This window comes from Lipomyces doorenjongii, assembly GCF_038497915.1.
Source record: "Lipomyces doorenjongii strain NRRL Y-27504 unplaced genomic scaffold V1508scaffold_134, whole genome shotgun sequence".
Taxonomy (NCBI): domain Eukaryota; kingdom Fungi; phylum Ascomycota; class Lipomycetes; order Lipomycetales; family Lipomycetaceae; genus Lipomyces; species Lipomyces doorenjongii.
Genome location: NW_027118201.1, coordinates 1 through 25,615, shown reverse-complemented (window position 1 = coordinate 25,615; position 25,615 = coordinate 1). Strand labels below are relative to the sequence as shown.

General features: G+C 47.2%; 9 protein-coding genes across 9 annotated transcripts; 5 read left to right on the top strand and 4 right to left on the bottom strand.

Annotated features, from left to right (window-relative positions):
- Positions 1-2,432: 2,432 nt before the first annotated feature.
- V1508DRAFT_51152 (uncharacterized protein) lies at positions 2,433-3,579 on the bottom strand. The gene has a single exon (XM_066942944.1). The coding sequence runs from the start codon at positions 3,462-3,464 to the stop codon at positions 2,541-2,543; it is 924 nt and encodes a 307-aa protein (XP_066792424.1). The 5' UTR covers positions 3,465-3,579; the 3' UTR covers positions 2,433-2,540.
- A 1,275-nt stretch (positions 3,580-4,854) lies between these two features.
- V1508DRAFT_361849 (general substrate transporter) lies at positions 4,855-6,558 on the bottom strand (the record flags this gene model as incomplete). The annotated part of the gene is made up of 3 exons (XM_066937208.1): positions 4,855-5,537; positions 5,596-6,309; positions 6,366-6,558. The coding sequence occupies 3 exons, from the start codon at positions 6,556-6,558 to the stop codon at positions 4,855-4,857; spliced, it is 1,590 nt and encodes a 529-aa protein (XP_066792423.1).
- A 1,288-nt stretch (positions 6,559-7,846) lies between these two features.
- Positions 7,847-10,145, top strand: V1508DRAFT_427877 (uncharacterized protein). Its single transcript, XM_066941731.1, has 4 exons — positions 7,847-8,809; positions 8,861-9,320; positions 9,377-9,738; positions 9,804-10,145. The coding sequence occupies exons 1-3, from the start codon at positions 8,013-8,015 to the stop codon at positions 9,653-9,655; spliced, it is 1,536 nt and encodes a 511-aa protein (XP_066792422.1). The 5' UTR covers positions 7,847-8,012; the 3' UTR covers positions 9,656-9,738; positions 9,804-10,145.
- A 124-nt stretch (positions 10,146-10,269) lies between these two features.
- On the bottom strand, positions 10,270-12,225 carry V1508DRAFT_442644 (glycoside hydrolase superfamily). Its single transcript, XM_066942346.1, has 2 exons — positions 11,627-12,225; positions 10,270-11,578 (listed from the first exon to the last, which is right to left on the bottom strand). The coding sequence occupies exons 1-2, from the start codon at positions 12,096-12,098 to the stop codon at positions 10,320-10,322; spliced, it is 1,731 nt and encodes a 576-aa protein (XP_066792421.1). The 5' UTR covers positions 12,099-12,225; the 3' UTR covers positions 10,270-10,319.
- A 547-nt stretch (positions 12,226-12,772) lies between these two features.
- Positions 12,773-14,582, top strand: V1508DRAFT_427875 (NADP-dependent oxidoreductase domain-containing protein). The gene is made up of 4 exons (XM_066941730.1): positions 12,773-12,928; positions 12,986-13,044; positions 13,104-13,186; positions 13,249-14,582. Exons 1-4 carry the CDS (start codon positions 12,909-12,911, stop codon positions 14,101-14,103), a joined length of 1,017 nt encoding a protein of 338 aa, XP_066792420.1. The 5' UTR covers positions 12,773-12,908; the 3' UTR covers positions 14,104-14,582.
- Positions 14,583-16,175: 1,593 nt separating this feature from the next.
- V1508DRAFT_442642 (uncharacterized protein) lies at positions 16,176-17,069 on the top strand (the record flags this gene model as incomplete). Its single annotated transcript, XM_066942345.1, has 3 exons — positions 16,176-16,263; positions 16,316-16,419; positions 16,500-17,069. 3 exons carry the CDS (start codon positions 16,176-16,178, stop codon positions 17,067-17,069), a joined length of 762 nt encoding a protein of 253 aa, XP_066792419.1.
- Positions 17,070-17,432: 363 nt separating this feature from the next.
- Positions 17,433-19,192, bottom strand: V1508DRAFT_427869 (Isochorismatase-like protein). The gene is made up of 5 exons (XM_066941729.1): positions 18,632-19,192; positions 18,539-18,573; positions 18,343-18,490; positions 18,083-18,247; positions 17,433-18,020 (listed from the first exon to the last, which is right to left on the bottom strand). The coding sequence occupies exons 1-5, from the start codon at positions 18,699-18,701 to the stop codon at positions 17,710-17,712; spliced, it is 729 nt and encodes a 242-aa protein (XP_066792418.1). The 5' UTR covers positions 18,702-19,192; the 3' UTR covers positions 17,433-17,709.
- A 955-nt stretch (positions 19,193-20,147) lies between these two features.
- Positions 20,148-22,053, top strand: V1508DRAFT_51078 (kinase-like domain-containing protein). Its single transcript, XM_066942943.1, has 2 exons — positions 20,148-20,738; positions 20,790-22,053. The coding sequence occupies exons 1-2, from the start codon at positions 20,505-20,507 to the stop codon at positions 21,894-21,896; spliced, it is 1,341 nt and encodes a 446-aa protein (XP_066792417.1). The 5' UTR covers positions 20,148-20,504; the 3' UTR covers positions 21,897-22,053.
- Positions 22,054-23,536: 1,483 nt separating this feature from the next.
- V1508DRAFT_427863 (ammonium transporter AmtB-like domain-containing protein) lies at positions 23,537-25,375 on the top strand. Its single transcript, XM_066941728.1, has one exon. It carries the CDS (start codon positions 23,748-23,750, stop codon positions 25,197-25,199), a length of 1,452 nt encoding a protein of 483 aa, XP_066792416.1. The 5' UTR covers positions 23,537-23,747; the 3' UTR covers positions 25,200-25,375.
- Positions 25,376-25,615: the final 240 nt, after the last annotated feature.

Sequence of the window (25,615 nt, the reverse complement as noted above, 5' to 3'; positions counted from 1 at the left end):
TTCAGGGGTTGCGAATAAATATGCGAATAACGAATATTCGTCGAATAATATTAGAAATTTTATTCGTTGCGTGGACATCTTGCGAATAATATTCGCAAATGCGAATATTCGGAGCAGCCCTAGTTGTCAGTAGGATCGGTATGCGTGAACGGATAACGGATATATCCACCGATATTGTACTTGGATATGAATACGGGATAGAGAACCCGAAATGAATACGGGATACGGGCGATATATTACCTAATATTCATGGATATATCCGCGGGATATCCGTTGAATATTCACGGTTATGACTAAGATATAACTAATCAATACCAAAAGAGCCTAAGTCAGACGCCAGATTCCATACACTGATTCAAGGCTGCAAAGTGTCAGATGGGTTGAGGAGCCGTTGTCATCGTCGTTACATCAGTTTATGAATACAATGGATTCTGATTTTCATCCTCACAATACTCAAGAGCGCCTTCCAGAGCGAAACGTCGTGACTATTATGCCATGAACTAAAGTATTCAAAATATATTCCTTCTCAAATCCAGCACAAGTCGGTGTTAGGATACGCAATATAGTCTGTGATTATGACACTTTGACGATCCACTGCCTCAAGGCAGCTTGACTCAGCAGTTCGGCAAAATCATGTGAGTGATAATTTAGCCATATCCGTATTATTCGTAAATATGAAAATAGATAAGGCTAGTTTCTGGACATAGATACAGATATTTGTCTGGATTACGGATAATAGGTCTCGTTATTAACGAGTAAAAATATGGATTATTCGTAATTATTCGTAAAGCCTAAATAAAGTATTAACCTTTTCAGATTTATATACAACTCGCAGCAACACAAGACCCCTCATAGTCTCCGCACTCAACGAGTTCTTCTGAGAGCATATTCGGCCACTTTTGAACTATATCTCTACTGATACCCCAAGGCATGGACTTTTGGTAGGTTGACTGGCAGCAAGGTAGTGTCCTGCCATTCCGGGAATCGACCCTCTCTGGATGCTGAACCACCAACGCTTCCACAGCAATTCACGAGCTGGCAAGAGTCCCATAATATGCTCTCGGTTTGCAGATCTTGGGAGCCATCGTTATCCTATAGGCTTTTCTGGTGGCACGGTAGTAATTTGGGAATCCTTAGATTTTTAGCCTGAATTACAGCTACTGCTTCGAATATCGGATATGGGTGGTGACCATGTCAAGGGGCATAAAGACGATTAGATGGCTACGCGTTGGGTCCGTGTGTTCTCTCCCATTTTGAGACTCCACTCGAGTAATATAATTCCAAGGAACCGTGGCATTTCACTATCGGGGTCCACAATAGTATGGTGGAGGCCCTACGGCTCTGGCATCGTCTCATACCACATCTATATTCGACGAATGTTAGATCAGTATGGCATGACGAGCCACTAGTACAGTCTTTGTGCTGGGGATATCCGGAGCAACAAGAAGCATATCGAAACAAGAACATCTAATTCTTTGGGTCAGAAATGATCCCGCACCTTTGACTTCACCACGAGACGCTGTACCCGACGAGGACGCGTACTTGGCTTCCACCGGAAGATATGTCGATATTTTCTCCGGCATTGTTTACGACGGTAATCGCGAAATCTATTATTCCACTCGATGCTGCAAAATTTCCAGGTAAGGTTGGCACAAACTCTGAGAGTCTTGAGGTGATAGTTGTTGTTGGAAGAGACGTCACACCTTTTTGTGTTGCGAATAACAAATAACGAGTATTATTTGCGGGATGTCCGCCCAACGAATAAAATTGCGAATATTATTCGCCGAATATTCGTTATTCGCATATTTAATAGCAAACCCTCAAACCCGGAAACCCTGAAGCTCACAAGCAGTGCTCATAGTTTATTACGGTTACAACACAAGAAGAAGCACAGGCATTATCGCAAAAACGACAAGCAAATGAAGGGCGGAGGCATAAACCGCAAAAAGAAAGACGCAATCAACAAAACGCCAAAACTACTCCGGTATGAGTGGTGTTCAAAATCATCCGGGTTTACACTCGGTCCATTGATACAATTTGGAGAAAGAATGCGGTGCAGTGCTTGATCGAATCACTATATCAGGAGCCCAAAATGCACCGAAAGTCATCACCACATCTTAACCCCGGAATACAAAGAGATCACTGTAGTCGGTCCCGCATATTACCAATATATTCCGTTGATCTATATAAATAATGCCTTCGTCAATTGCTACTTTGCTAGGGACGGCAAGTCTATGTGTGCCATCAGTACGGATAGAAGTTCGCAAGACCAGTTCGACGTACATGATTACAGCTTCTGTCATGTAGTATCCTCTCGGTCTCATTCGTTTGTACACCGGCGGTTCTTACGGCTCCTCCTGAGATGCAGCCCGATAATTGTTATTTTCCTGCATAATCTAGCCTAAATCTTGTTCATTAGGTAATCACAAGTATTCTGTCTCGTTTTTGCTTATAAATGAGCCAGTCATTATATTCGAAAACAGTTTCCTTGTCAACGAGCAGGAATTAACCTACAACAAACACTCCCCGTCCCTTTTGCTCTACTTCGTAAATACACTTCGCCGGAGCCACGTCTTGAAATCCTGTAGCGGAGGATACATCTTTCGCAACTCCTCGATGTCCGCATTGAAACCTTCTTTGGCAAAGAACTTGAACATCGTTCTCAGCTCCTTCACCATGTTCAAGATGACCCATGAGACAATCCAATTCGTTGTGGGAATTCCAGCCGAGCTGCCAGTCACCGATTTAAATATCTCATTGGCCTCGGTGAATGTAAGCTCATCTCCGGCGAGCGAAAGTGCACGATTGCGCCACCTGTCAGGATATGCCAAAGCCTGCGAAGCGAAATGCCCGATATCTTCAGTCGCGACAAGCTGGAAACGTTTCTTCGGCGGAATGTGGGACTTCCAACATGTGGCAAACATCTTGCCCGCGAAATCAGGCGATAGATTCTCGAAGAATGCAACAGGTCGAAGGATACTCCAAGTCATGCCACTAGCTGCGGCGGCTTCTTTGAGGTGCTGCTCTATGCGGTGCTTGGATGCGAAATGAGGTATGTCGGTTGGATTCTCATCCGAATGCTCGCCAGATCGGTCAACGCTTGTGTAGACAAAATGAGAGACTCCGTACTTTACTGCGGCGTCAATGAGTGCCTTTCCCTGTCTTTCTTCAGTCTTCCAATTCGCACCACCGCCCATTACTTGCTGAACACTGAACACAGCCCAGACAGCACCATGACCGCCGGCAGATGCAAATATAGTATTTGGATCGTCCAGATCACCTCTGATTACAGACACCACGGAGGGCGATTTCGCGGCAAGCGTTTTAGCCGTTTCCGAGTCAGGATTACGTGTCAGAGCGAGCAATTTCTCGAATGGTAAGTCGCGGAGAGCGAGCAGAGCGGAGAGCGTGGCGCCGCCTTGTTTGCCAGTCGCGCCGGTGATAAGTGCTGTCTTGGTAGGCATGATCGCTTCTGCAAGGCCACTTGTAATAATTATGAGTTGTGCTAATTATAATCGACTGGACTTAGGCGCCAATCAGCAAATATGCGTTCATAAGGTGACAATTTAATATTTGAGGAATGTTGTAACCCTGAGAACCAATTTCCGGTGAATCGGCGTTTCCAAGGAGACATTAGCATCTACATAGCTCGTCCGGGTCGCTAAATATTATGAGAGAGGCGTCGGTGTCGTCATTACGTCAGAACGGAATCACAAGGTTCTGCAAGGGTTTGTGCGTGGGGCGAGCTTCGCGTGCGGTGATCTGGCAGCCGCTTGCGGTGATGAAGTCTCGGTCCGAAAATTTGGCAACCGGTTAAGTTTACCGCCGATGTATGTCGCGCCAGATACAAAAAGACCTCATACGAACGTTGGAGGATAGCTAAACCATCCGCGGGCACGTGACTAATATCCATTAAAGTAACTGCTTCATGCCAAACATTCCTAAGCCTGATCAGTCAGCAGGAGCGATGCTGCTGGGTCAGGAAATCGATGGTTTTTGTACGGTCAATGGCATCGGTTCGCAGGTGATTATTGTATGCAACATCCGAGATAACCCTGATTGGCAATCAAGCTGATCAATCGAGCGAGGGGATAATAAGAGTGATTTTAGGCAACGAACCTCAGCTTTTTGTAACGTACGAACCATGGCCGAAACAGTCAGAGTAAGGGACGGAGGATGCTCTTAGCAATTCGAGCCTACAAAATATAGCGAAATTTCAAGTATTAGAAGCGCGGAGCGATTGATCGATGTCCCCGATGCAACCCTTCACATTCTCTAACGGTCGGACTGTGAGGGTTATGGGTCTCCCGGTCAGAGTCGAAGGTTTGCGATATGTCACGCTAGCTGGAAAGCAAGTAACTGTATATTTTTAGAATATTAACTATGAGGGCTCGACCGTGTTCTTATGTGCCCGTCCGAGCCTCTACAACCAATGAAAACTTTTCTAATCAAACAAACAAGCCAATCAAAATGAACGCATTACAAAATTCAACGCATCACCCGGGCATCCCAGCGGAAGGAACGCGGCTCGGGGAGTCCGAGATACGAGTACTCACCGGCGGAGGACACCGACTGTTCGGGGGTAGCCGGCGGGGTACGAAACACTCGGACGTGATACTCAGGGGTTGGTCCTGACACGTGCACTATGTTAAGTTCAAACGGTATTGAACACATATACTGATGGAGTAGTGACTTCCACAGTCGACTAAAATAGTGGTACTGCCTCTGCATACTATATGACTCAACTCATCAAATATCTGATTACAATTTCTGCAACCAATGGACAGAGTAAAACAATTCAACTTCGGCAAACTTTCATCATGATAAATGTCAAACTGCCGTAGCGTACGATGATCACGCAATTTGCTCAACCTCGGGCTTGAATGGAGACTGGAACAATTTGTTGTCATCATTTTTACGCATATGTGCCTCACCAAGAACAGCCAAATTAAAATGCATATCTGCCTCGGCCTGAGCGCCATCGAAAACAATGGCAATTTCTTCCAACGTCCGCCCCTTGGTCTCTGGGAAGAGGAAGTAGATAATAAATATGAACGAGAATAGACATCCGATGTATACGAAGTAGAACTTCCACGCAATTGCATCCAATGCAATTGGGTTGACATATTGGTTGAAAAATCCGGTCGCGAATACGACAGTTAGATTGAGTGAAAGACCCTTTGCGCGAAGGTAGAAAGGAAGGATCTCCACGGGATATGCAATTGAAAGAGGGGTGTATGCGATGTCATATGATCCAAAAAAGAGAAAGAGAAAAGCCACGACAGCACTTCCAGCCGCTTTGATGTGCTTCTCGGCGAAGATGGCTGAAAGGGCGGTGATGATGGCAAAGAAGATCAGCATAAGCACGGTTGAGATCATCCAAAGCGGGCGTCGGCCATATTTCTCAGCCGCTATGGCGCCGCCAGCCGAACAAATCGCATTCCACACCTGCAGGCCAAGGTTGATGCCGGCTTGCTGGGTTGGATCTGTGATGCCGACAGTTTGGAGAATAGGAGCCAGGTAGTACGAAACAATGCCTTGATTGAATAAATTAGTGGTTTCGCTGTTTGATACCCTTCAGGGCTATGGACATACCGTTTCCAGCCCATTGGATCATGAATCCTACCAGGATACAGATTGCCAAGCGACGACGGGCCCCTGCGGTGGAAATGAAAGATATCCAGTCATTCTTGGTAGCAAGAGCTTTATCAATTTCAATTGCTGCGCAAATTTCATTGAATTCGAATTGAACTAAGCTATCATCGAGATCTCCATTGGCATGATATCTGGCCAGGATTTGCAGCGCTTCGTCCTTACGTCCTTGTGAAACAAGCCAACGAGGACTTTCAGGTATGATGGCAAGACCTAATAACTGTAAACCGGGGAATAAGGCTTGCAGCAGGCACGGGACACGCCAAGACCAGCTGCTGTAAACATACAAGGTTCCAAGGGTGACACCGGCAGAGACAATTGCACCCCAATGCCATATGGCTTGAAAAATAGTTGTAACAGTGCCACGATGACGAGGATGGGCGACTTCAGTCGTCAAAGGCGGCGCTGCTGTTTGAGCAAAGCCCAACCCAACGCCCATCATGAGGCGAGTACCGAAGAATGCCCAACGTCCATGGGTTGCCGCTTGGATGATCGCAGCACACACCATGATAAGAGAACCGATTCCCACGCATATCCTTCGTCCAAAGGAGTCCGCAAAGTAGGACGCTGGAATGAAGGTTGGCATCCCACCAAGGGAAATCCCAGCAATAATAAGACCAAGGATGTTGGCGTTTGCATTGTCCAGATTTTTGGTAACTAACACAAAGCATACGGTTAGCTTCAAATCAACTTGAGATGGGGAGCGAACGAACACTGAGGCAAAGCCAGTAAACCGTTCATTAGACTGCCGTCAAACCCGTTGGCAGCAGCTGATGCAAACATTAACCCGATCCCAATATTGAGGCGACGGAGTCCTCTGTCCTTAACCCATCTTTCGTTAGTGTTGTTCCGGAGTGTCTTGTATTCATCACTACCGGAGTTGGTAACTACACCGCCAGCAACCATAGCGTACAGACGACGAATAGATGAGTAATAGGATAGAAAAGAGTTCTGCCTTGGCCCGAAGAAGTAGTGAGCAAGACAAGAGAGACGAACTTTCAGAAGACCGTAATTTGGGACACAGAAAGAAGACAGAGGAACACATTGATATATTAAACGTGGCCATGGCGGCCGGAAAGAGCGGCGAGATGCGACCGAGACATTATCTTCTGCTGCAGCAGGCTGCGGATGAATTCCCGGGTCCGGTTCCTGCATTACGAAATGTCTCGTATAGTTAGAACCCAGATTTGTGAAAGCGTTGGTGTGAGTAAACGGCGGGGGCCCCTCGGGGAGATTTTCGGCCCCACACAGGCTAAACACCAAGCAAACTGAGGGAGCCCCGCACCAAAAGTTCACGCTTGTCCATTTCAGCAGCAATAAGCTAGCCCCGCAGTGCGCTGACCCGGAAAACTAACTTTTGGTGGGGATGGTTGAGTGGGGTACCTGTCATGCTTTTCAGCAGGTCATATTTCGGGTATATTTTCGGCCGCTTATTTTTTTGGCCGCCGGACGGACTTTACAACTCGGCACTCGGTCCTTAGTCCCGGAGGTTATAGTCACTCGCCTGATCCGCCACTTTCAATATTACGCCCAGAGGAGTTGCTGGTAGTTGGCAACTCAATCTTCTGCTCTCGCACAGCCTGACGTGATTTACATTGAAGATTTGTATAGCCTCATGTATGATAAGCGTTATGACATCTATGTAATTGAATTCCTGACCCGTTCCTCCCTTACGCGGGATCCTCTTACCCGAATTAATTACGGGAAGAGAATCTGCCCGAGCAGGCTTGGCACCGGTCGTCAATTCTCTCTTGAATTCTAACGACACCCCTCACGCAGTTTTGTTAAAAGGTACGAGGCAACATCTCCAAACGTCTCCCATGCCATTCTACTGTTCGGTTACCTATAATTAGGCTGTGAATGTGGACTCTAGCGTGGACGTTGTAGCATAGTGATAATAAAAACTTCCCCTTATTGTGGGGTTACAAAAGGTCTCTTGTCCGAACCAGCGCGCACAGGAAGAGTTATTGCCAAGTAGGATTCTCATAAGCCAAGCTAACTTGAGGAGCTGATCCACGGAGACTATATTCTCTTCAAGGTTGATTTGGCACTCGCTAGCCGCAAATTGATGCTCCACAGGTTCTGCTTACAATAAAAGCAGTGAATAGGCGACGATTCACGAACCACTGACAAAAGCATCATACCGTTGTTCGGCTTACTCCGGCTTGCATCGGCAAACCCTTACCACTGAAGTTCATCGCAACCTCAACTTTATTTTGGGGACAAGTATTCCGACATCTCTACCATCCATGCTTCCCCACGTGCTTCCAACCAACAAATGCAGTCGCAGCTAGTCAACTACAGCTTTTCAGCTGAGTATTATTTAAGCCTCCGCGATTACACAACGAAGTAGTCCAGCAATGCCACGCAAGCGTGCCTGTGACGGTTGCAACGTTCGGAAAGTGAAATGCGACGGCACGCATCCATGCCAGCCGTGCCAGAAGGCGTCAATTGAATGTTCGTATCTTAAGATTTGGCGGAGAAGTGGTCCGCAGAAACTGCGATCCGCAACATTGCAGACGATTAAATTATCGCAGAAGCAGGATGCAGAGCTGCTGTTGTTCATTCCGGCGACGTCACCTTTGCTGTCTGAGCGACTGCCGGTGTCTTCTGAGGCTCCGAGTTCGAACTCGCAGCCCGTTCATACAATGCCTACAAATTCTATGGTGCCGACCTTCGAGCCAAGGATACCCCTGAAGGCTTTAAGGCCCTATGTTCACATATATCGGAAGCGGTTGTATGTCGTGTGGCCGATTATTGATCTTACGGAAATGTACACCCTCATGGATTGCAACTGTCAGGACTGGCAGTTTTACTCCTTGATATGTGCAGTATGTGCAGTTACGATGGCGCAGTTTAAGCTGCCTGCCTCATCCGATGGCTTTTCCCACGAGACGCTTGTACATGAGTCAACAAGAGCGAAAGCGATTGTAGGCTATACCGAAGAGACGAATATTAACGATATCCTGGTACCGTTCTTTTTGCATTCGTATTATATGAACGTGAAGCGGGATAAGACATCATCCCGGTATCTGAGAGAGGCTATTGCTGCAGTTCATGTGTTGAGACTACATTTGGAAGAGACTTATAAGGAAATGCCGTACGAAGAAGAGCAGAGGATGAGGATGTTGTATTCTTTTATGCTGGTTACCGAACGGTGAGTCGTTGTCATAAATATTGTCTGAAGACTAAATCATTAAAATCATAGTGGCCATGCGATGCAACATGAGCTACCAGTCATACTCGAGGATACAATTAAGCCTCCAACAGTCAATATGAACGAATCTGACGCAGATTTCCTTCTCGGATTCATTAATCTCGTCAAAATATTCCGGAGCCCGGACAGGATGATGTTCGACAAATGGAAGCGGCCTGAGTCAGTCATCTACTCGCGTGCATTTCTCAGACAACAACAGCGTCGCCTCGACGAAATCATGAAAATCAACTCGCTCACGCTCACGAACGATATTCAAAAAGTGGATATATTGGTGACCCAGCGGTGGATGCAGGCGCTTACATGGCACTTGTCAGTGATTTATGGACCGCTAGATGAGGCCAGTAGCACAAACAACATGTCACTCACGTGTCCGGCTGATATTGTGCGGACTCTGTTGGCCAGTACAGCAGATATTGCGCCGGAGTGCTTTGAAGCGCATGGCCCAGGGATGGTGAGTTTCAATAAGTAAAGCTATATTGGAATTGACGGGAATTAACTAGCAAATAGAAAACAAAACTCTTGGACATATCCGGTGCTCTTGCCGATATTATATTATTGCTTCCAAACCAACAACATGGACATTTGGTTACATATTGGCAAAGTCTCCTTCATCAATTTTCGACCTTCGTTTATTCGCTCAATTCTCCAGACCCCATAACCATAGATAAAATCACGCGGAAGCTCTCGAATGCTTTGAATGTCCTGAGTATTATCCCGCGGGCTATTGAGGAGGATAAACCGGAAGACATATGTGAGCGAGAGGTCAAGCGTATTGTAAAATTATGAGACACCTTGGTCCAATCTGGAGGATTAGTACTGGTAATACTGATGTAACCTAACCAAACGAGATGATATGATGGACAAAGAAGGTTGCTACAATTCAATTTGGGTTTCAAACAGTTGAGCGTACTTGTTTGCTAAAATTTAAAGCCAGATTATCTCGACACCTAATAACTGCAGGAGTGCCTCAACTTAAAAGTAGAGGACCTCCAAGAATTCTCCATTGTATACTTGTCATTCGGAAGAGAGTAGTTTACTTTTGAGTTATGTGCCCAGCGAGCACGTTGAACCCATGCATCTGTCGTTTCTTCGTGGGGAACACTGTCATTCCGTGGCTCTGCTACGGCATCTTTGCTCTCGACACCGAAATATGATGACAATTTCGGACAAGCATTGCTATGCTGTGATTCTAACTGCCGGAGTATAACAAGCTATTACAGTGGAGCGACTATTTTCAAGGTCCGTATAACAATAAAATGCCAACATCAGTGCCATTGCCGCGAAGAATATGCCTAGAAAGAAGGAGCACGGGCAATACGCCCCAGAGCAAAATACGAATTTACACTGACTGACATCTAACTCCGTTCGGGAACTATAGAGGCTCAGATGCGACCCAAAGTCTATAATAGCCAATTCCTCTATTTCTATATCGTAAAAACTCAAGTGACATCTACTGAACCAGCAATACAAATGCCTCAAAAGGTCGCAACACAATCTCTGGACCTATGTCACTTCTATCGTAATTTGTCAACAAGATCTTTCCTGGCTTGACATACTCTTTTGGCACAGTCCAAGTAACCTCAGAATCCTTAAATGAGGTGACGATCAATGCTTCTGTAGAACCATACACGCGCTTGTATGCAAACACACTCTCATTTAAAGCATCCACGAGAACGAATTTGCCGTATACCAGGACATCTTTAGACTCGCGACGCAGACGGAAAACGGATTGCCAGTACGCATAAACGCTAGAGGGATCGTTCACCTGAGATTCAGCGTTCCACACTTTGTAGTCTTCATTGACGTCCATCCACGGTGTGACGGAACTGAACCCAGCATTATCAGTCGCGTCCCACTGCATTGGGGTTCTCGCATTATCTCGCGCTTTTTTCTGCATCTCAGCAAGAATACTGTTAAGAACTTCGTTCGATGCTCCAGCGACAGCGTTTTCCTCGTAGTTATTAAGAGACTCGAGATCCCGGTACTTGTCGATTCCCCATGATTTCGGCACATTCGCAAGTCCAAGTTCTTGTCCCTGGTAAACAAAGATCGTGCCAGACTGGAACCCCAAGAACGTAGCCAACATCTTCGCGGCAATCTTGCGGACCTTTGGCGCATCGGATGCGAATCGGGAGACAGATCTGGCCTGGTCGTGGTTCTCAAGGTAGAGCGCGTTCCAGCCATCATTGATCTGCATGAATGTCTGCCACTTGTCAACAATTGCCTTGAGTTCTGTGAGCGCCCAGGTACGAGGAGTAAATTTTCCAGCGGGACCGTGATCAAGATCAACAATCTCGAATTGGAAGATCATGCTGAGCTCATTGCGGTTGAAGCCTACTGCGTCGATGATATCAGTGGGGTTGTACACGCACGGCATCTCGCCAACGCTGAAGGCGTCATATTGTTTGAGGATTTTTCCAAGCCCTTGAAGATATTCATGAAGACGTGGACCAGTCGCATAGTGCACGGCGCCGTGCTGATATACAGAAGAAGGATTGGTGATAGGCGCATCGGGCAAGGCAGGGTCTTTGCTAATGAAGTTTATAACATCCATGCGAAAGCCATCGACCCCGCGGTCGAGCCAAAAGCGCATGATATCGTGCACCGCCTCACGTACTCGTGGATTTTCCCAATTCAGATCGGGTTGTTCCTTAGCAAATAAATGAAGATAGTATTCGTCGCTGCTGGAGTCATACTCCCATGCGCTACCTGGAATCCACTGTTAGCGTTGAAATGCGTAGGTTTAGTGGTACTTGCCTCCAAAATATGACAACCAATTATTCGGCGGCTGACGCGTTCCATCAGCGGCATACTTTGGCTTCTTCCAAATATACCAATTACGGTATTCGCTTTCCTTCGAGGAAATAGCCGACTGGAACCACGAATGTTGATCAGATGTATGGTTGACGACGAGGTCCATGACAAACTTCAGACCGCGTTTGTGCAGGCCACTGATAAGCTCGTCGATGTCGCCAAGCGTGCCATATTTCTCATAGATATCTTTATAGTCCGAAATATCGTACCCCATGTCGACCTGGGGTGACTTGTAGCACGGACACAGCCAGACAATGTCAACACCAAGATCGGCGATGTAATCGAGCTCGGAGACGATGCCCGGAATATCACCGACACCGTCGCCATTGGAGTCCTTGAAAGATGCTGGGTAAATTTGGTAGACGTTAGATTCTTTCCACCAGGCATGATGAACGGGCAGCTCTGTGATGGTCATTGTGTACTTGCGACTGTAAATTGCAATGTTAGACTTGGTAACAGTGCTGCGAAAAGAAGTCCAGTTTTATTATATCGAGGGACTACGGGGTCGCTCTTCGGGGGGCGGTGAACCCCGCTATCTATTTAGAGGACACCATCGTGGGCGCGGGGCTTCTTCGCGATTTTTACCCGGCAAGAATAAGCCGCACGGACAAACATCGGCCCTGCGTTCGCGTCGACCTACTTCAAAGGCATCTCGCAGCAGCTTCTTTTTGCAAACACATGGCCAGCTTCACTTAATATATTTTATTGTCAATGTGTTTATCTTTATAAGTCTACTTCTCTCTTTCGAACTGCGAGTTGCGATGTCCTAACCCGTATCGACTTGTTTTTATCTGGCAACTGGTAGTGCCCGTAACTCATAGAGTACGTCGTGTACAAAATTAGTTAGACGCAAGATCAACCCATTTTCCTTCGGAACCAAAAACGTTTGTCGGTTGCTCAGCACCAAAAAGCATTGGGCCCACAAGGCGCAATGTCGGGTGCACTATCCACTTACTCCCCGGAGGGCTGGGTTACTACGACGGATGTAAGCAGCCGAGAATCAGGCCGAGATTAACAAGTGCGGCTTAACCCCACACCCAAATTCAACCCCGAAGTAGACCCGACCCAAGTAGCCGTATCTCGTCTGCGCGGGCTACCTTACCACACCCACAGCGGATTAGGCACCGTTTTTGATAGAATTTTTATATAAGGTTACGTTTGGGCTTCAGCTCCATCATGAGTCTATTCTGTCACCGTCCCTATAAATATTGATTTCTATCTACTAATGCCTGTGGAATATCGCAAGTACGAGTTCGTTTTGTGCCGGCTTAGAGAAGTTTGGACTAACCAGTTCGTGAGTAGACTTGGAAGCAGCGGATTAAGAGTCTCGGTCCCCATTCTGGGATGCATGTCTTTTGGCTGTAAGTAGTCAGTGTTTCGTTTCGGATAGATGATGTTCTGACATGTTTCGTCATTGAAGCCCCTGAATGGGTGCCATGGGTTCTCGACGAGGATAAATCTCTTCCAATCTTGAAGAAGGCTTACGATCTGGGTATTACCACCGTAAGTGATATTGTCGTTATGATATTATGAACCAGACATATCTTTAATGCTATTATATTTAGTGGGACACAGCCAACATTTACTCCAATGGCCAGTCTGAACGAATTATCGCAGCTGCAATTAAGAAGTACAATATCCCTCGTAACGAGCTCATCATCATGACAAAATGTTTTCATCCGGTCGACAAAACTAGCAACAAGCCAGTGAGAGGTAACATCGCCAACAATCGGCAGTATGTGAACCAGCATGGCCTGTCTCGGACTGCGATATTCAACCAGGTCGACGACTCGTTAGAGAGGTTGGGGATGGACTATATCGACATGCTGCAGATTCACAGGTATGACAAAGATGTAGACCCAGAAGAAGTCATGGGAGCACTGAATGATTTGGTAAAGTCCGGGAAAGTGAGGTACATCGGAGCAAGCAGCATGTGGTGCTACGAATTTGCCTTGCTGCAGCACGTTGCCGAAAAGAATGGGTGGACGAAGTTTGTCTCGATGCAGGGCCAGTATAACTTACTGTACCGCGAGGAGGAGAGAGAGGTAATTCCATACTGCAATCTAACCGGCGTGGGACTGATTCCATGGAGTCCCCTCGCTGCTGGCGAACTTGCTCGTTCAGTAACCGCAACGTCACTTCGGAAAGAGGGCATGGTACAAAACGAGGAGGCCGCCGCTGACAGTGCCACCATCGAGATAATCAACCGTGTTGAGACAGTCGCCAAGGAAAAGAGATGGCTGATGAGTGACGTGGCTCTGGCATGGATCTTGGGCAAGGTCACCAGTCCAATCGTGGGTGTGAACAGCGCCGAAAGGCTGGAGCAGATTGTAGATGCAAATGGGAAATCGCTGACGCTCGTGGAGATTAAATATCTGGAGGAACCGTATATTCCGCGTCGGATCACCGACCATTATTAGCGGGTTTGTGGTGTAAATGGATATTCTCCACTTTTGGCTTAATCCTTTACTCGATCAGTCTGGCAATATTGTTATCTACATCTTATTTTTTGTTCAGGTCGGTCCTGGCGCTATCAATCACTACTAATAGTGCGCTAACGTCGTCAACCTGGCCGGTAAATATATCTATTCCAACAAGTTTGTGCTGGTGCGGTTACTAGACACTGATCCAGAGTCCGTAACTGCGCCTTCTTTTCCAATTGACTAGCCTGCCTGGAGACTTTATGCTCACTGAGATTAATCGGGAGTGTGTCTCGGTTCTTGTCTGTCTTCAATGAAGGCATTGGGGAGCTCGACGGTGTGCACAATAGGGAGCTGTATAACATGGCTTTGGCTGACAGGTCCATATCTGCCTGACTCGGTATGGTCAACAAGGATCCCATAGGACCTCGGGCAAATTTGTTTGCTGTCCATGGCTACATCCAACTCCAAATAGTGCCTAAAACATATCAGTGTTGCCGTTGTGTCCCGCAAATTACTGCATTGACTCATACAGTTTATCCAACAACATAAGTACCGAATCAGAGAACAGGCCTCCACGTTAAAGAACTAAATAAAAACACCCAACGTAGGTTATGGGATGTTGGGTCATAGTGGCTTTGAATCCCATAACCAGTTGTTCCAACGACAACATGTATTTTCCAGCAACTGGGTTCAGGGACACATGGATCGTGATCGTGAAGAACAGCATATGGCTAATAACCCTGCAAAGCAGTGATTGTAGCAGTAAAGTGGTGTTAGATTAGTCAATGGCCCAAATGACACACGGACAGCCCTGGAGCCACACGAGCTTGAAGATTAGTGACCTTCCAACCAACTTTGTATGTCTTCAAGACTTTGGCAGGACTTAATCCGAGAGCCCACAAGTTGGATTTCTTACTACCCAACGCCACAACAACACGAGCTGCACGAGAACGAGAACGCGCAGGTTTGAGCTCGGTGCGCAGACGCTCTGCTAAACCACCATATCATTGCCGTTGATCGAACCTCAGAGGTTTATGCCTATATCATGCTCCGCACTCCGTCAGGTGTCACCATCCCTCCTTAACTATACAATCTCCGACGTTTCGGCCTTGATATGCCCGATATCTTCTTCTCCATGCCAATTTCCGGTGGTACACCAACTGCAGAGTCAAGTCCAAACTGAGAAATTGACCAAGAACCTGCCACCTCACGGGACAAGCCATACATCGAGCTCTCAAGCGTGTGCCTAAAGAAGCAGAAGTCATCGGAGGGGGACCTGTCATAACAAAATATATCGTCAGGTTAAACAATGAACAGCCCTAAGAAGCTGGCAGAAGACCATAGCGTTTATTGAGAGAACTAAGTAACGAGACTTTGGAGTAGGGGTTCATGGTACGCCTACACATATTTGGTAAAAACTCGGAACAGGCGATAGCCAAGTAAAATTCAGGGTAAGACCGGGTAAGAGAGGACACGTTGGACACCGGCACGGCCTAACCTTGGTGAAGATAGTTTTAAGAGCATAGCGCGTTCTCGTCGGCACAATTGAAACCCTATACGAAGCTAGTCCTGCATAATCTATGCTGAACCATATTCTAAGATTCTAATCTACTGTTCTGAGCTATACTGTTACTATCACATCTGTGAATATGGCTGTCTACTTTCGGCGTGACCGCCGATCTATCACAGGTAGATATCGCGTGCAACTTAGCACCGCCTCGGCTGCTACCTCAAACATAACAAATCGCGGACTCGTCCATGGACTGCATTTTGACGACGCTGTTGATCGTTTTGGGGATTTTTCGTCGCATTAAGAAATTAAGGTTCATCCGTGCGTAACTGGATGCATTGACAACTGGGCATAAAATTGTACGTTCGTTGCGACAGCATTTACAGCCAGAACGGTCCACCTAAGCCTAGGATCTGGAAAGTAGTGCTACCTCTATTTTCTTACAGCAGCATGTCGTTCATCGTATTTGTGCATATGCTTCTATCCACATGCGCTCTAGCGGGCAGCCTTATACTCGCAAAACCGTCGAGTCATCGTTAATACGGACGAGGGACTTGACATGGTATCGTCTTTGGTCATTGGGTCTGAGGCTGCCATGATCGTTGATGTGAATTGGCAAAGCAAAGGAACTCGCAACTTGGATAAAAGTAATTATTGATAAACCTCTTGTCGCTGCCTTCACTAGTCACAATCACCCAGATCACTATCTTAGCGGTGCGTCGCTCTTTGATGAGTGTCCTGGTATTCAATATTACGCGAATAGTCGCGCTGCGAAGGAAATCCAAGGGGAAGCCGCCATGAAGGTGTGTGAAGAGAGGAGCATAATTTACATCTAATATATTTACTAACCTCCATTCCTAGGCCGAATACTGGAGCGACATAGAATACCACCATGCCAATGGCCTGCGATTTCGGGTTTTTCGCATTACCAGGTTATAGAGATTCTCCAGTCTATCGCCTCAACCCTCTGACCGGAGATATAATTCGAACTTTGTTCTGGATCCCTGCCATTGGTACTCTCATTGCTGCTGATTCTGTATGGGGTCGTGACCTCCACCTTTGGATGGCCGACCTCCTTACACGCGCCGTAACGGAGTCTTGGTTGGCCACAGTGGAATTTATATCCGACCTGAAGCCTTTAACAATTGTGCCAGGACACACAGTGTCAATTGCCAGCTTTGATGGAAGCCAGGATTTCAATCACACATATGCTTATCTTAAGTTCTGGCAAGAACAAATTGAGAGCAAAGGACCTGATTACTTCACACCGACCGAGATTTTTGATAAATTCGATGCCGCGTTTCCGGGACTATTGACGTCTAACTCACGGACATTACTGAATAGATTAAATATTACCGCAGAAAACTTTGGAAGAGGAGGAAAACGCGAAGTACATTATCAGCCGTTGGCCACATTCAACGATTCGGCGATCCTTGAAGGTTGGCTTTGGTAGGCGGGTGATAATTCATACCTAAATGTCGATACTCCAGTGATCAACGGCCGCGTTTTCGTTTGAGCTGCTCAAACTATTCAATGTGCTAAAGAATCTGATTTGAAGCTATGACGGCTGAGCAACTTAAACGAAATTGGGCGGATGTCGACGACGATGACGAGCGACTGAACCTCACGCGATTTAACCTAAACAGAATCAATTAAGGAATCAGCGTTACTTTGACACAGAGAGGCAGCTGCGACCCGAGTACAAGGAGATTGGCGTCGGAGAGCCCGTTTGATGTATGATATGACGTTCTGGAGCAAAACGAGCAGAGACGAGGTATATCTGGTCCGTATAGGATTACGTAGAAGTAAGAGAATGCTAATAATTCAAGTTCCAAATTTTATTGTAAGAATAAAGAAGGCAAGACAAGAATTGAGAAAATTTCATTAGAAAACCAATATCCAAATACCATCGAACCTAAAGGATTTCAAGTACTGTTAGCCTTTGATTCTCCATGTCATTCTCCTTCCATCGGGTCCTGCGTTAACAACTTCCACCAAAACTTTTTTCAAATATCTCCAAGTTCCAAATAACTTCAATAGCGGCGGCCATCGCCACATCCGCTCCCGTCACTTCAGGTGATCTCAGTATCGCTTTAAACAAGGCCGCCCTCACCAGGAATTATCGAGCCATTGTTGATAGCAGCGGCGTGTGCACGAGCAACCATACCATAGATGGGGTAATACTGATTGAGCCATGGAAGCACTTCCTTCGAGCCGGGGGTGTTGCGCCAGTCGCGCATGAGGTCGCAGACGATGCTGAACAGACTGACAAGCTTCACGCCTGCCGCCTCCATCCGCATGTTGGAGACGTCACGAATTAACTCGGTGGTGGTGCCGGATGCTTCGACGTTGGCCCAAACACTGTATCCTTCAGCTCGCAGAGAGAGAGCAAGGAATGTCGTGCCTTATGCAGAGATTCTGGTTAGTGGCTTGGAGCGCTCTTAAAAAAGATTCAAATTCACTCACAGACATCAGTCGTGATTCCGGCAAGGATAATTTGGCTTTTACCAGCGGCGCGAACTGCCTTGCGGAATTCTTTGTTGTCCCAGGCATCTACCTCTCCCTGTCGCTCGATAAGAGGTGCGTCAGGGTACATTTCTAGGATTTCCTTCGGAAGGGGACCATTGGGACCTGACAGCAAACTGTGTAAGCTTTATGTCGAGTTTTCACAGTGAACACTGGACAAAGCCGAAGCAACAATGAATTATTTGGTGGTTTGTTCTCACCTTGTTGAGCTGACGTGGTCATGACAACAGGCAGGTCAAACAACTGCCCGAGAGCTGCGTGTGCAATCAAGTTGTTGTAGTAGAGAGTCGGGTCCCAGTCTCGAGCTAGGTTGTAGAGCCCCACTTGGAGATCAAGCACAAGGAGGAGCTATGGCGCAATTAGCACATAATTTCTACTGAAATGAATGCAACATACTGTATCATTCTTGTCCAAGCGCTCAAAAGGAACGGCTGCTGTATATTAGTCCTTCTGTGCTTATAAATTCACTGGAGGTTGAATCTGCCATACCATGGTTTCCAGCACATACACCACTGACTATGGTCAAAGCTGCAGTTAAGATAGCAAGAAAGGACTTCATGATTGCTTCAGGTTTGATGTTCAATTGTTGTTCTTCTGGTCAAGAACTCCTGGGAGACCGGTCGCCTTTAAATACACTACACTTTTTGTTTATCATCAAGATTGCGGTATACCGCAATAGTTGTCCAGATCATGCACGCCTCTGCCCACCACATCCTCATTTGTCGGGCGACGTCGAGCTAATCCACATGGACTTACTCCCAGATTATTCGGCAACTGCCGGCATTGACCGCCCAGCCGGCAACTGTCGGAATAGAACGCCTAGTCGAGTACAGGTATGTGCCGAACATTGCCGGACGGAGAATATCGGGATTCCCACCTTTAGGTCAAACGTTCGGTCGTCTAGCCAAACAAGTCTAATGTTGTTTCAGGCAAGCCACCTTCGATATTTTAAGCATTAGATCGCTCTCCGTACTGTAATGCAAGCATACAGGAATGCAGGTGACGAAAAGTCGAGCGATAAAGTGAGTTCAGAGGCACTGCAGTTCTCGCTTAACCCCGCTCTGCACTCATATCCAGGGGATTCAGGGCGGATTCCCGAGCGGCTGCGGCGCGACATTTAGAGTTTTATCATAGTAATGAGCCGCGCAGGTAAGGGTTGTACTGAAATTAGTGCCACTTGGAGTCAAGATGGTCGGCAACACAAATTAGCGGCGACAATCACAGGTCCCGCCTAGACCCTTAGTTGTGGTCGTCAGCATAGCAAATAACTCTTGAGGTACACCCGTAAAATTATTCCTTATTCGTATTCGCTATTCTTATTCGCAGAATTTCTTTTTATTCGCAACGAATAAGATTTGGAGCGTTGAATACGAATAACGTATATTATTAGAGAGGTTCAGCTGAGCAACCATTTTTACGCCGTAAATTTGCGCCAAATAACCCTTACCCATGCCTCCGTTGTTTTCCACTCGTAAATTTGGTCACGTAAATTTACGGCAGTTCACGAGGATTCCAAGTAAACTTTACCGCCAAATTTACTTCATTTTTAAGGTTGGCTTTAGCCTCAAACGGCTATGCGAAACTCTAGAAGGACGCGACTTCTTCAATTATCTTACCGTTAGCGGGATGGCCGATCGGGTTATCTGAAGATGGAAAGGGGCTGGCTCTTCGAATGGTGGCGCACAGAATCAGGATGAGTTCCCCCCGATGGCGGCCGCAGAAGAGATTATTTGGCTATTCCTGCGTCTGAGACTCTGAGGTAGCTGTCGAAAGACTGTTCAACCCAGGGAGAGATCTCTAGCTTTGCAGAGGCATTTGTCGAGTGCCGAGACGATGAGAAAGTTGATGTTGTCGAGGGCAGTTTATAAGTGGAGGGCACGCCAGGCCGCCAGGGAGGCGCGATTCATATTGTAGTTGTCTTGAAAATATTAGGAATAATTTGCGAATTAAAGTGATTTTCTTCGTATTCGTATTACTGAGCAAGAAATCTTCAGTTATTAGTATTCGTACGGTAATTACGATGAATATATTCGTTATTCGTGGACACGCCTAGTAATTCAGGTTACCGCAGTTTTTACTTATTAAGGTGACACTATTTGCTAATTATGTTGAAGAGCTGCTGGACCGCTGCAAACAGGGTTAGTTTGGCAATAGCGTGTTCATACCAGGGTAGGGGCCCTGGTTGAGCACGTGAAAATACGGATGACATGCGGCATGCCACAAGACACTTGAATATGTTACACGGGGAAGATAGACACCTGATAGAGAACGCACTTCAGATTTTCAGTGGCATTAGGTGCAATCATCTCTTCAAGTGGATTTGCATTGTTGATTGTTGCTCTGTCTGGGAATCGAGGCTCTCATGTCTTTTGACTTTGATGCGTATCTTGCGCAGATTGGGCCTTCCCATACGTGGTCCGTTCAGCATCTCGAGGGGGGGCTTGTGAATCTGACTGTTCGTGCGGTTAAGATATCTTCTTCAGCAGACGGAATCAAGAAAGGACTGTTTAATGACCGCGAAAGCTTGATACTGAAATTTGCGCCGCCATATGTTGCAGCGCTTGGAGAATCAGCACCATTTTCTCAAACACGGCAGGTCAGATAGATTATGCGACGACGATTTTTTGAGTGCTAACTGGGCACACAGACTGTCGAAGCCAACGCCCTATCACTGCTTTCGCCACCGTCAGGTCCACTTTTTTCTCTTCCGCTGAATTCATCGGTTCTGGTTCCGAAACTCATACACTATGATCCAGAAAGTCATGTCCTTATCCTCGAGGATCTGGGGAATCTTCTTACACTGTCTGAATATCTTACCCCGTTTTCCGAGAAATATAGACACTCCCGGTGCGATATAGGCTTATGCCGTCAAATCGGGCTGAGGCTGGGCCAATTTCTTGCAGATCTTCATTCTAAGTCTACGCTCGACTCTCTCACGCCGGAAATGGTTCTTGGTTTTGAGAATCCCAGCATGATCGAGATCGTGCGGGAGGCTGCAGTCTTACCAATAGCGAAATACCTCCAGATGTTTGAAATTCAAGAAGCGGAGCAGCTTGCCGAGGTTGTTGCTGAGGACTTTGAGTTAAGCTTTCCGGATGCGGAGAAATCCTTTACGGTCGGCGACTTGTGGACTGGCGGGATCTTGATTAGCGGGACAAAGATGAACAGCACATTTAGTCGAGACGGACAAGTCGAGACGAAGATGAATGGCAATGAGGCGAGCATAGGCGTTATTGACTGGGAATTTGCTGGTCCAGGGGCAGGGGTACATGGAGATATGGCACAGCTGTTTGCACATCTTCATTTACATCTTCTTGCTGCCGAACAAGGTAGTCTACTGCACGAAATCACAAAGGTTTTGATTGAGGCTATTGCTGATTCGTATCATGAACGGAGTCGTTTGCAGCGAGCTATATGGATCGTGGCCGACCTGGCGCCAGATGAGAAATTGTCAGCGTCCAAAGCTCCGCAAGGAAGTTCATCGGCAGCCCGCATATTGAGGTCTGCATTTATTTTGCATGGTCGAGAGATCATAAATAATGCTATCGAACGGGATTGGAGTGCTTTCTACCAAAAATCTGGGACCGGCGAAGACGAAAATGTCCTGGTTCGGTCAATGGTTCAGACCGGTGCTTGGTATCTGAGGGCAGCAAAAGAGACTGTGGAGGAGTTTGTTTCGGACGAAAACTGGAGGCACCTATGCTCAGCCAAGGAAGGTTCCATTATGATGAGACTACTCACAGGCCTAAAGTGAAACCCAGAGAAGTAAGCTGCGGTTCGAGAACCAAGGAGCCACGGGCGGATTTGCCATACAAATCGAGTTAGCCCGAATATTGGCCCTAAACCGAGACTCATTTAAGGTTTTCCAGATACTAAGCACCGACCGCTGCACAGATACAAAGCACCGACCGCTAAAGCATATACTTAGGATAACCCTACCCCTGAGTGCCTTTGATGTTTGAGGAGCGAGTCATCAAGCTCGCGAAGGTGCAGGTAGATCTGCAACACAAAGTGCCGATGTCATTATGACGTAGGGTCATCTGCGTAAGCATGCTTCAGAGCAGTTATTACACGTCCGCTGATCGGGGAAGTTCGGGATGGATGGCAGAAGGACGAATGGACAATCTGTAGAGTTGATTTCGTAAAGTAGCTGAACTATGTGGCCAATTCAAAGTAGTATGGATATGTTTTTCCAGTCGATTGCTACTGTAAACGGCGCGATCGATAATGCATACAGTCTGGCATGCACTGAGGCAAGGCGATCCGTGACCAGATGACGGTTTTGGTCGTGAGAGGGCTGAGGATGATGACAACGATAATATCCGACAAACACAGCAAACGGATAAGTTTGCGCGGGATAGGATATGCTCAAATGAACTTCCTGACACTAAATATCTAGAGTAAACCGTGTTAACCTCGTTGACTATTTGTCAATAAGACTGAGACCCGTTTTTAAAAGGCTTCCCGAGGTGCACGCCTGAGTAGTCGCTGATCTCGCACGCGACAAAGATCGGCGAAAGTTCGTAGATGACCCAGGGACTACGAGAATGAATGCAGCGCAAGAAAACGAGATATAATAGTGATGAATTTTACATGACACGCGACGGGGTTATGACAGAGAAGGGCATCCATGGTTTAGGGTAGATTCGGTCAAGTTCGGACACCGTGTGTCAGCCACCCAACAAGTAGATTCAGGTTATATTATATTCTGATAACATCATAATATTAGCGCTGGAGATATTAGTCGCGATTTGGGGAATTTATTCAGTGCTTCCAGAGACAATAGAGGCATTGCTTTGTCGAGCGGCCACAAAGGCACAAGATAGATGTGGTGCGGAGTATTGAATTTTGTCGTCTGGCGAGATGAGCAGCTAAGAGCCCACTAAGAACTTGGCTCTAGTTATGTGGCGGAAATGGCGTCTGTCAGGCGCGATGGAAAGGACAAACCACAACGAGCCGCATGCCAAGCACAGTATGAGAAGAGAGATTCACATGAAGATGAACGTGGACACCATGAGCAAAATGTCCCCCACCAGCTCCGGGCGGTCACGAGGCTAGCGAGGCCAACGAGGACCAATCAATGAGCCGCAGACCTAACCTCTGTACAACTAGGGCTGGTGGCAACATAAGCCGATACCGAAGATATGATTGCGGCGGGTGTTGTACCTGAGACGATCGCGCAACGTGTGTAACCGTGTGTAACGTGACAATTCTCACATGCATTCGTGACACTTCTCACGTCTAATCGATATCTTCCGAGCTTAATAGAGTTGAAATGTAAGATGTGATAAGGCAACGTGCTGTCTTATTCTGTGAAATTCTACTAAGGGCTCAAACAGAGACCCACCCAATAAAAAGTATGTTTGTGATGGTTAATTTCCATAAATCCCGCATGTACAAACCTAAGTCTCACCACCTGTGAAACCGTTTTGGCAAATGACAATCGACGGGCCAACAGAAGGGTCTATCGGGAAGGGGGGGTCGAAGCAATGATATTAGAATAATATAAACACGCCACTTTGTCTGCCATCGACAACTTACCTTTTAGCACGACATCGCCTTCGCCTCGGCCTCCGTTCAGCACTAACTCACAGCTTTCAACACAATGTCCAGCCCGTCTTGGCTTGACACTGGCGACAATGCCTGGCAGCTCACTGCTGGTAGCTTGGTCGGCTTGCAAAGTATTCCCGGCCTCGTTGTACTCTACGCTGGCATCGTCAAGAGGAAATGGGCCATCAACTCCGCCTTCATGGCCTTCTACGCCTTCGCCGCCGTTCTCATCTGCTGGGTCATTTGGGCCTACAAGATGGCCTTTGGCGAGCAGTGGGGCGCGGCTCCCTTCGTCGGCACGCCAGGTCCGATCCTCACCATGAACGATGAGCTCAAGCAAACACTGCTGCCCACTTCCGGCTTGACCACAAACTTCCCCTTGTCCACCATGGTTTACTTCCAGTTCGTCTTCGCCGCCATTACCCTCGTCATTCTCGCCGGCGCCTTCCTCGGTCGCATGAACTTCACCGCTTGGATGATCTTCGTCCCGCTGTGGCTCACGTTTTCGTACACGGTTGGAGCATTCAGTCTCTGGGGCGGCGGTTTTCTCGCTTCCAGGGGTGTTATTGATTATTCCGGTGGTTATGTAATTCACGTGTCCGCGGGCACCGCTGGTTTTGTTGGCGCCGCCTGGATTGGTCCCCGTCTACAGAAGGACCGCGAAGATTTCCAGCCAAATAACGTGCTGCTCACATTAGTCGGCGCAGGAATCCTCTGGACAGGCTGGAACGGATTCAACGGCGGTGATCCCTATGCCGCGAGTGCCGACGCCGGTGCGGCCGTGCTCAACACAAACATCGCGACCGCTATGAGCTTACTCGTCTGGACGATACTCGATATTATCTTTTTCAAAAAGCCCGCAGTTATCGGCGCCGTTCAGGGCATGATCACGGGCCTCGTTGCTATTACCCCCGCCGCTGGTGTCGTTGCTGGATGGGGAGCCATCATCATTGGCGCGCTTTCCGGCTCCATCCCTTGGGTGTCCATGAACATCATCGGCAAGAAGGTCTGGCTTTTCCAATATGTCGATGATACGCTTGGTGTGTACCACACGCACACTGTCGCTGGCATTGTAGGTGGCATGATGGTCGGCGTTTTCGCGACAAGCGAGGGCTCCGCGGCCTTCGGACTCACCAATCCCGGTGGAGCGATCGACGGAAACTGGAAACAGGTCTGGCTCCAGCTCGTCGGCTGGCTCTTCATTGTCGGTCTGAACATCTTCATGACGTCGGTTATCATGGCATTTATAAAATACGTCCTTCGAATACCCTTACGCATGTCTGAAGAGCAGCTGTTGATCGGAGACGATGCCGTACACGGCGAAGACGCCTACGCTTTCGGTGACGTCCGCCGAAGTATCCTGCATGGCGACACTCAGCGTGTTCCCATCAGCGGCGATGGCGAGATTGGCATTATCCAGGGTATGGCCCAGGACAATGGTGAACGTGCCCACGATGAAGCTGGCCGGACAAAGACAGAGAGCGAAGGCAGCGAGGAGAACAAATAAGTTTTTTTTTATGAATAATGTATCAACTATTAATAAATTTAATATCATTCTATACCAAATGTACCCGATTTTTGATTAATGTATCAATTATTAATATTTAATCCTATTCCAAACGTACCGTATATCGTTAAATTAATGAGCCACATCCGGACTTTAATTCGGCCAGCGATGCAAGGATCTCTATGTAGCCTGAATGTTGAGTTGACAATATATATATATATATTTATTTATTTTTTTCTTGGCGGATTTAGCTCTCGCTGACTTTGGAGAGTGATTTCGGTAGGTGGCTTGTACAACGGAGCTCTCCATATAAGATCCGGTGACACTCACTTCGTCGGTATCTTCTCACTATACACTTCTTCTGAAGAAATGTCTTCGATGTCCCTGCCTTTCATAATATCATCAGGATAGACTGC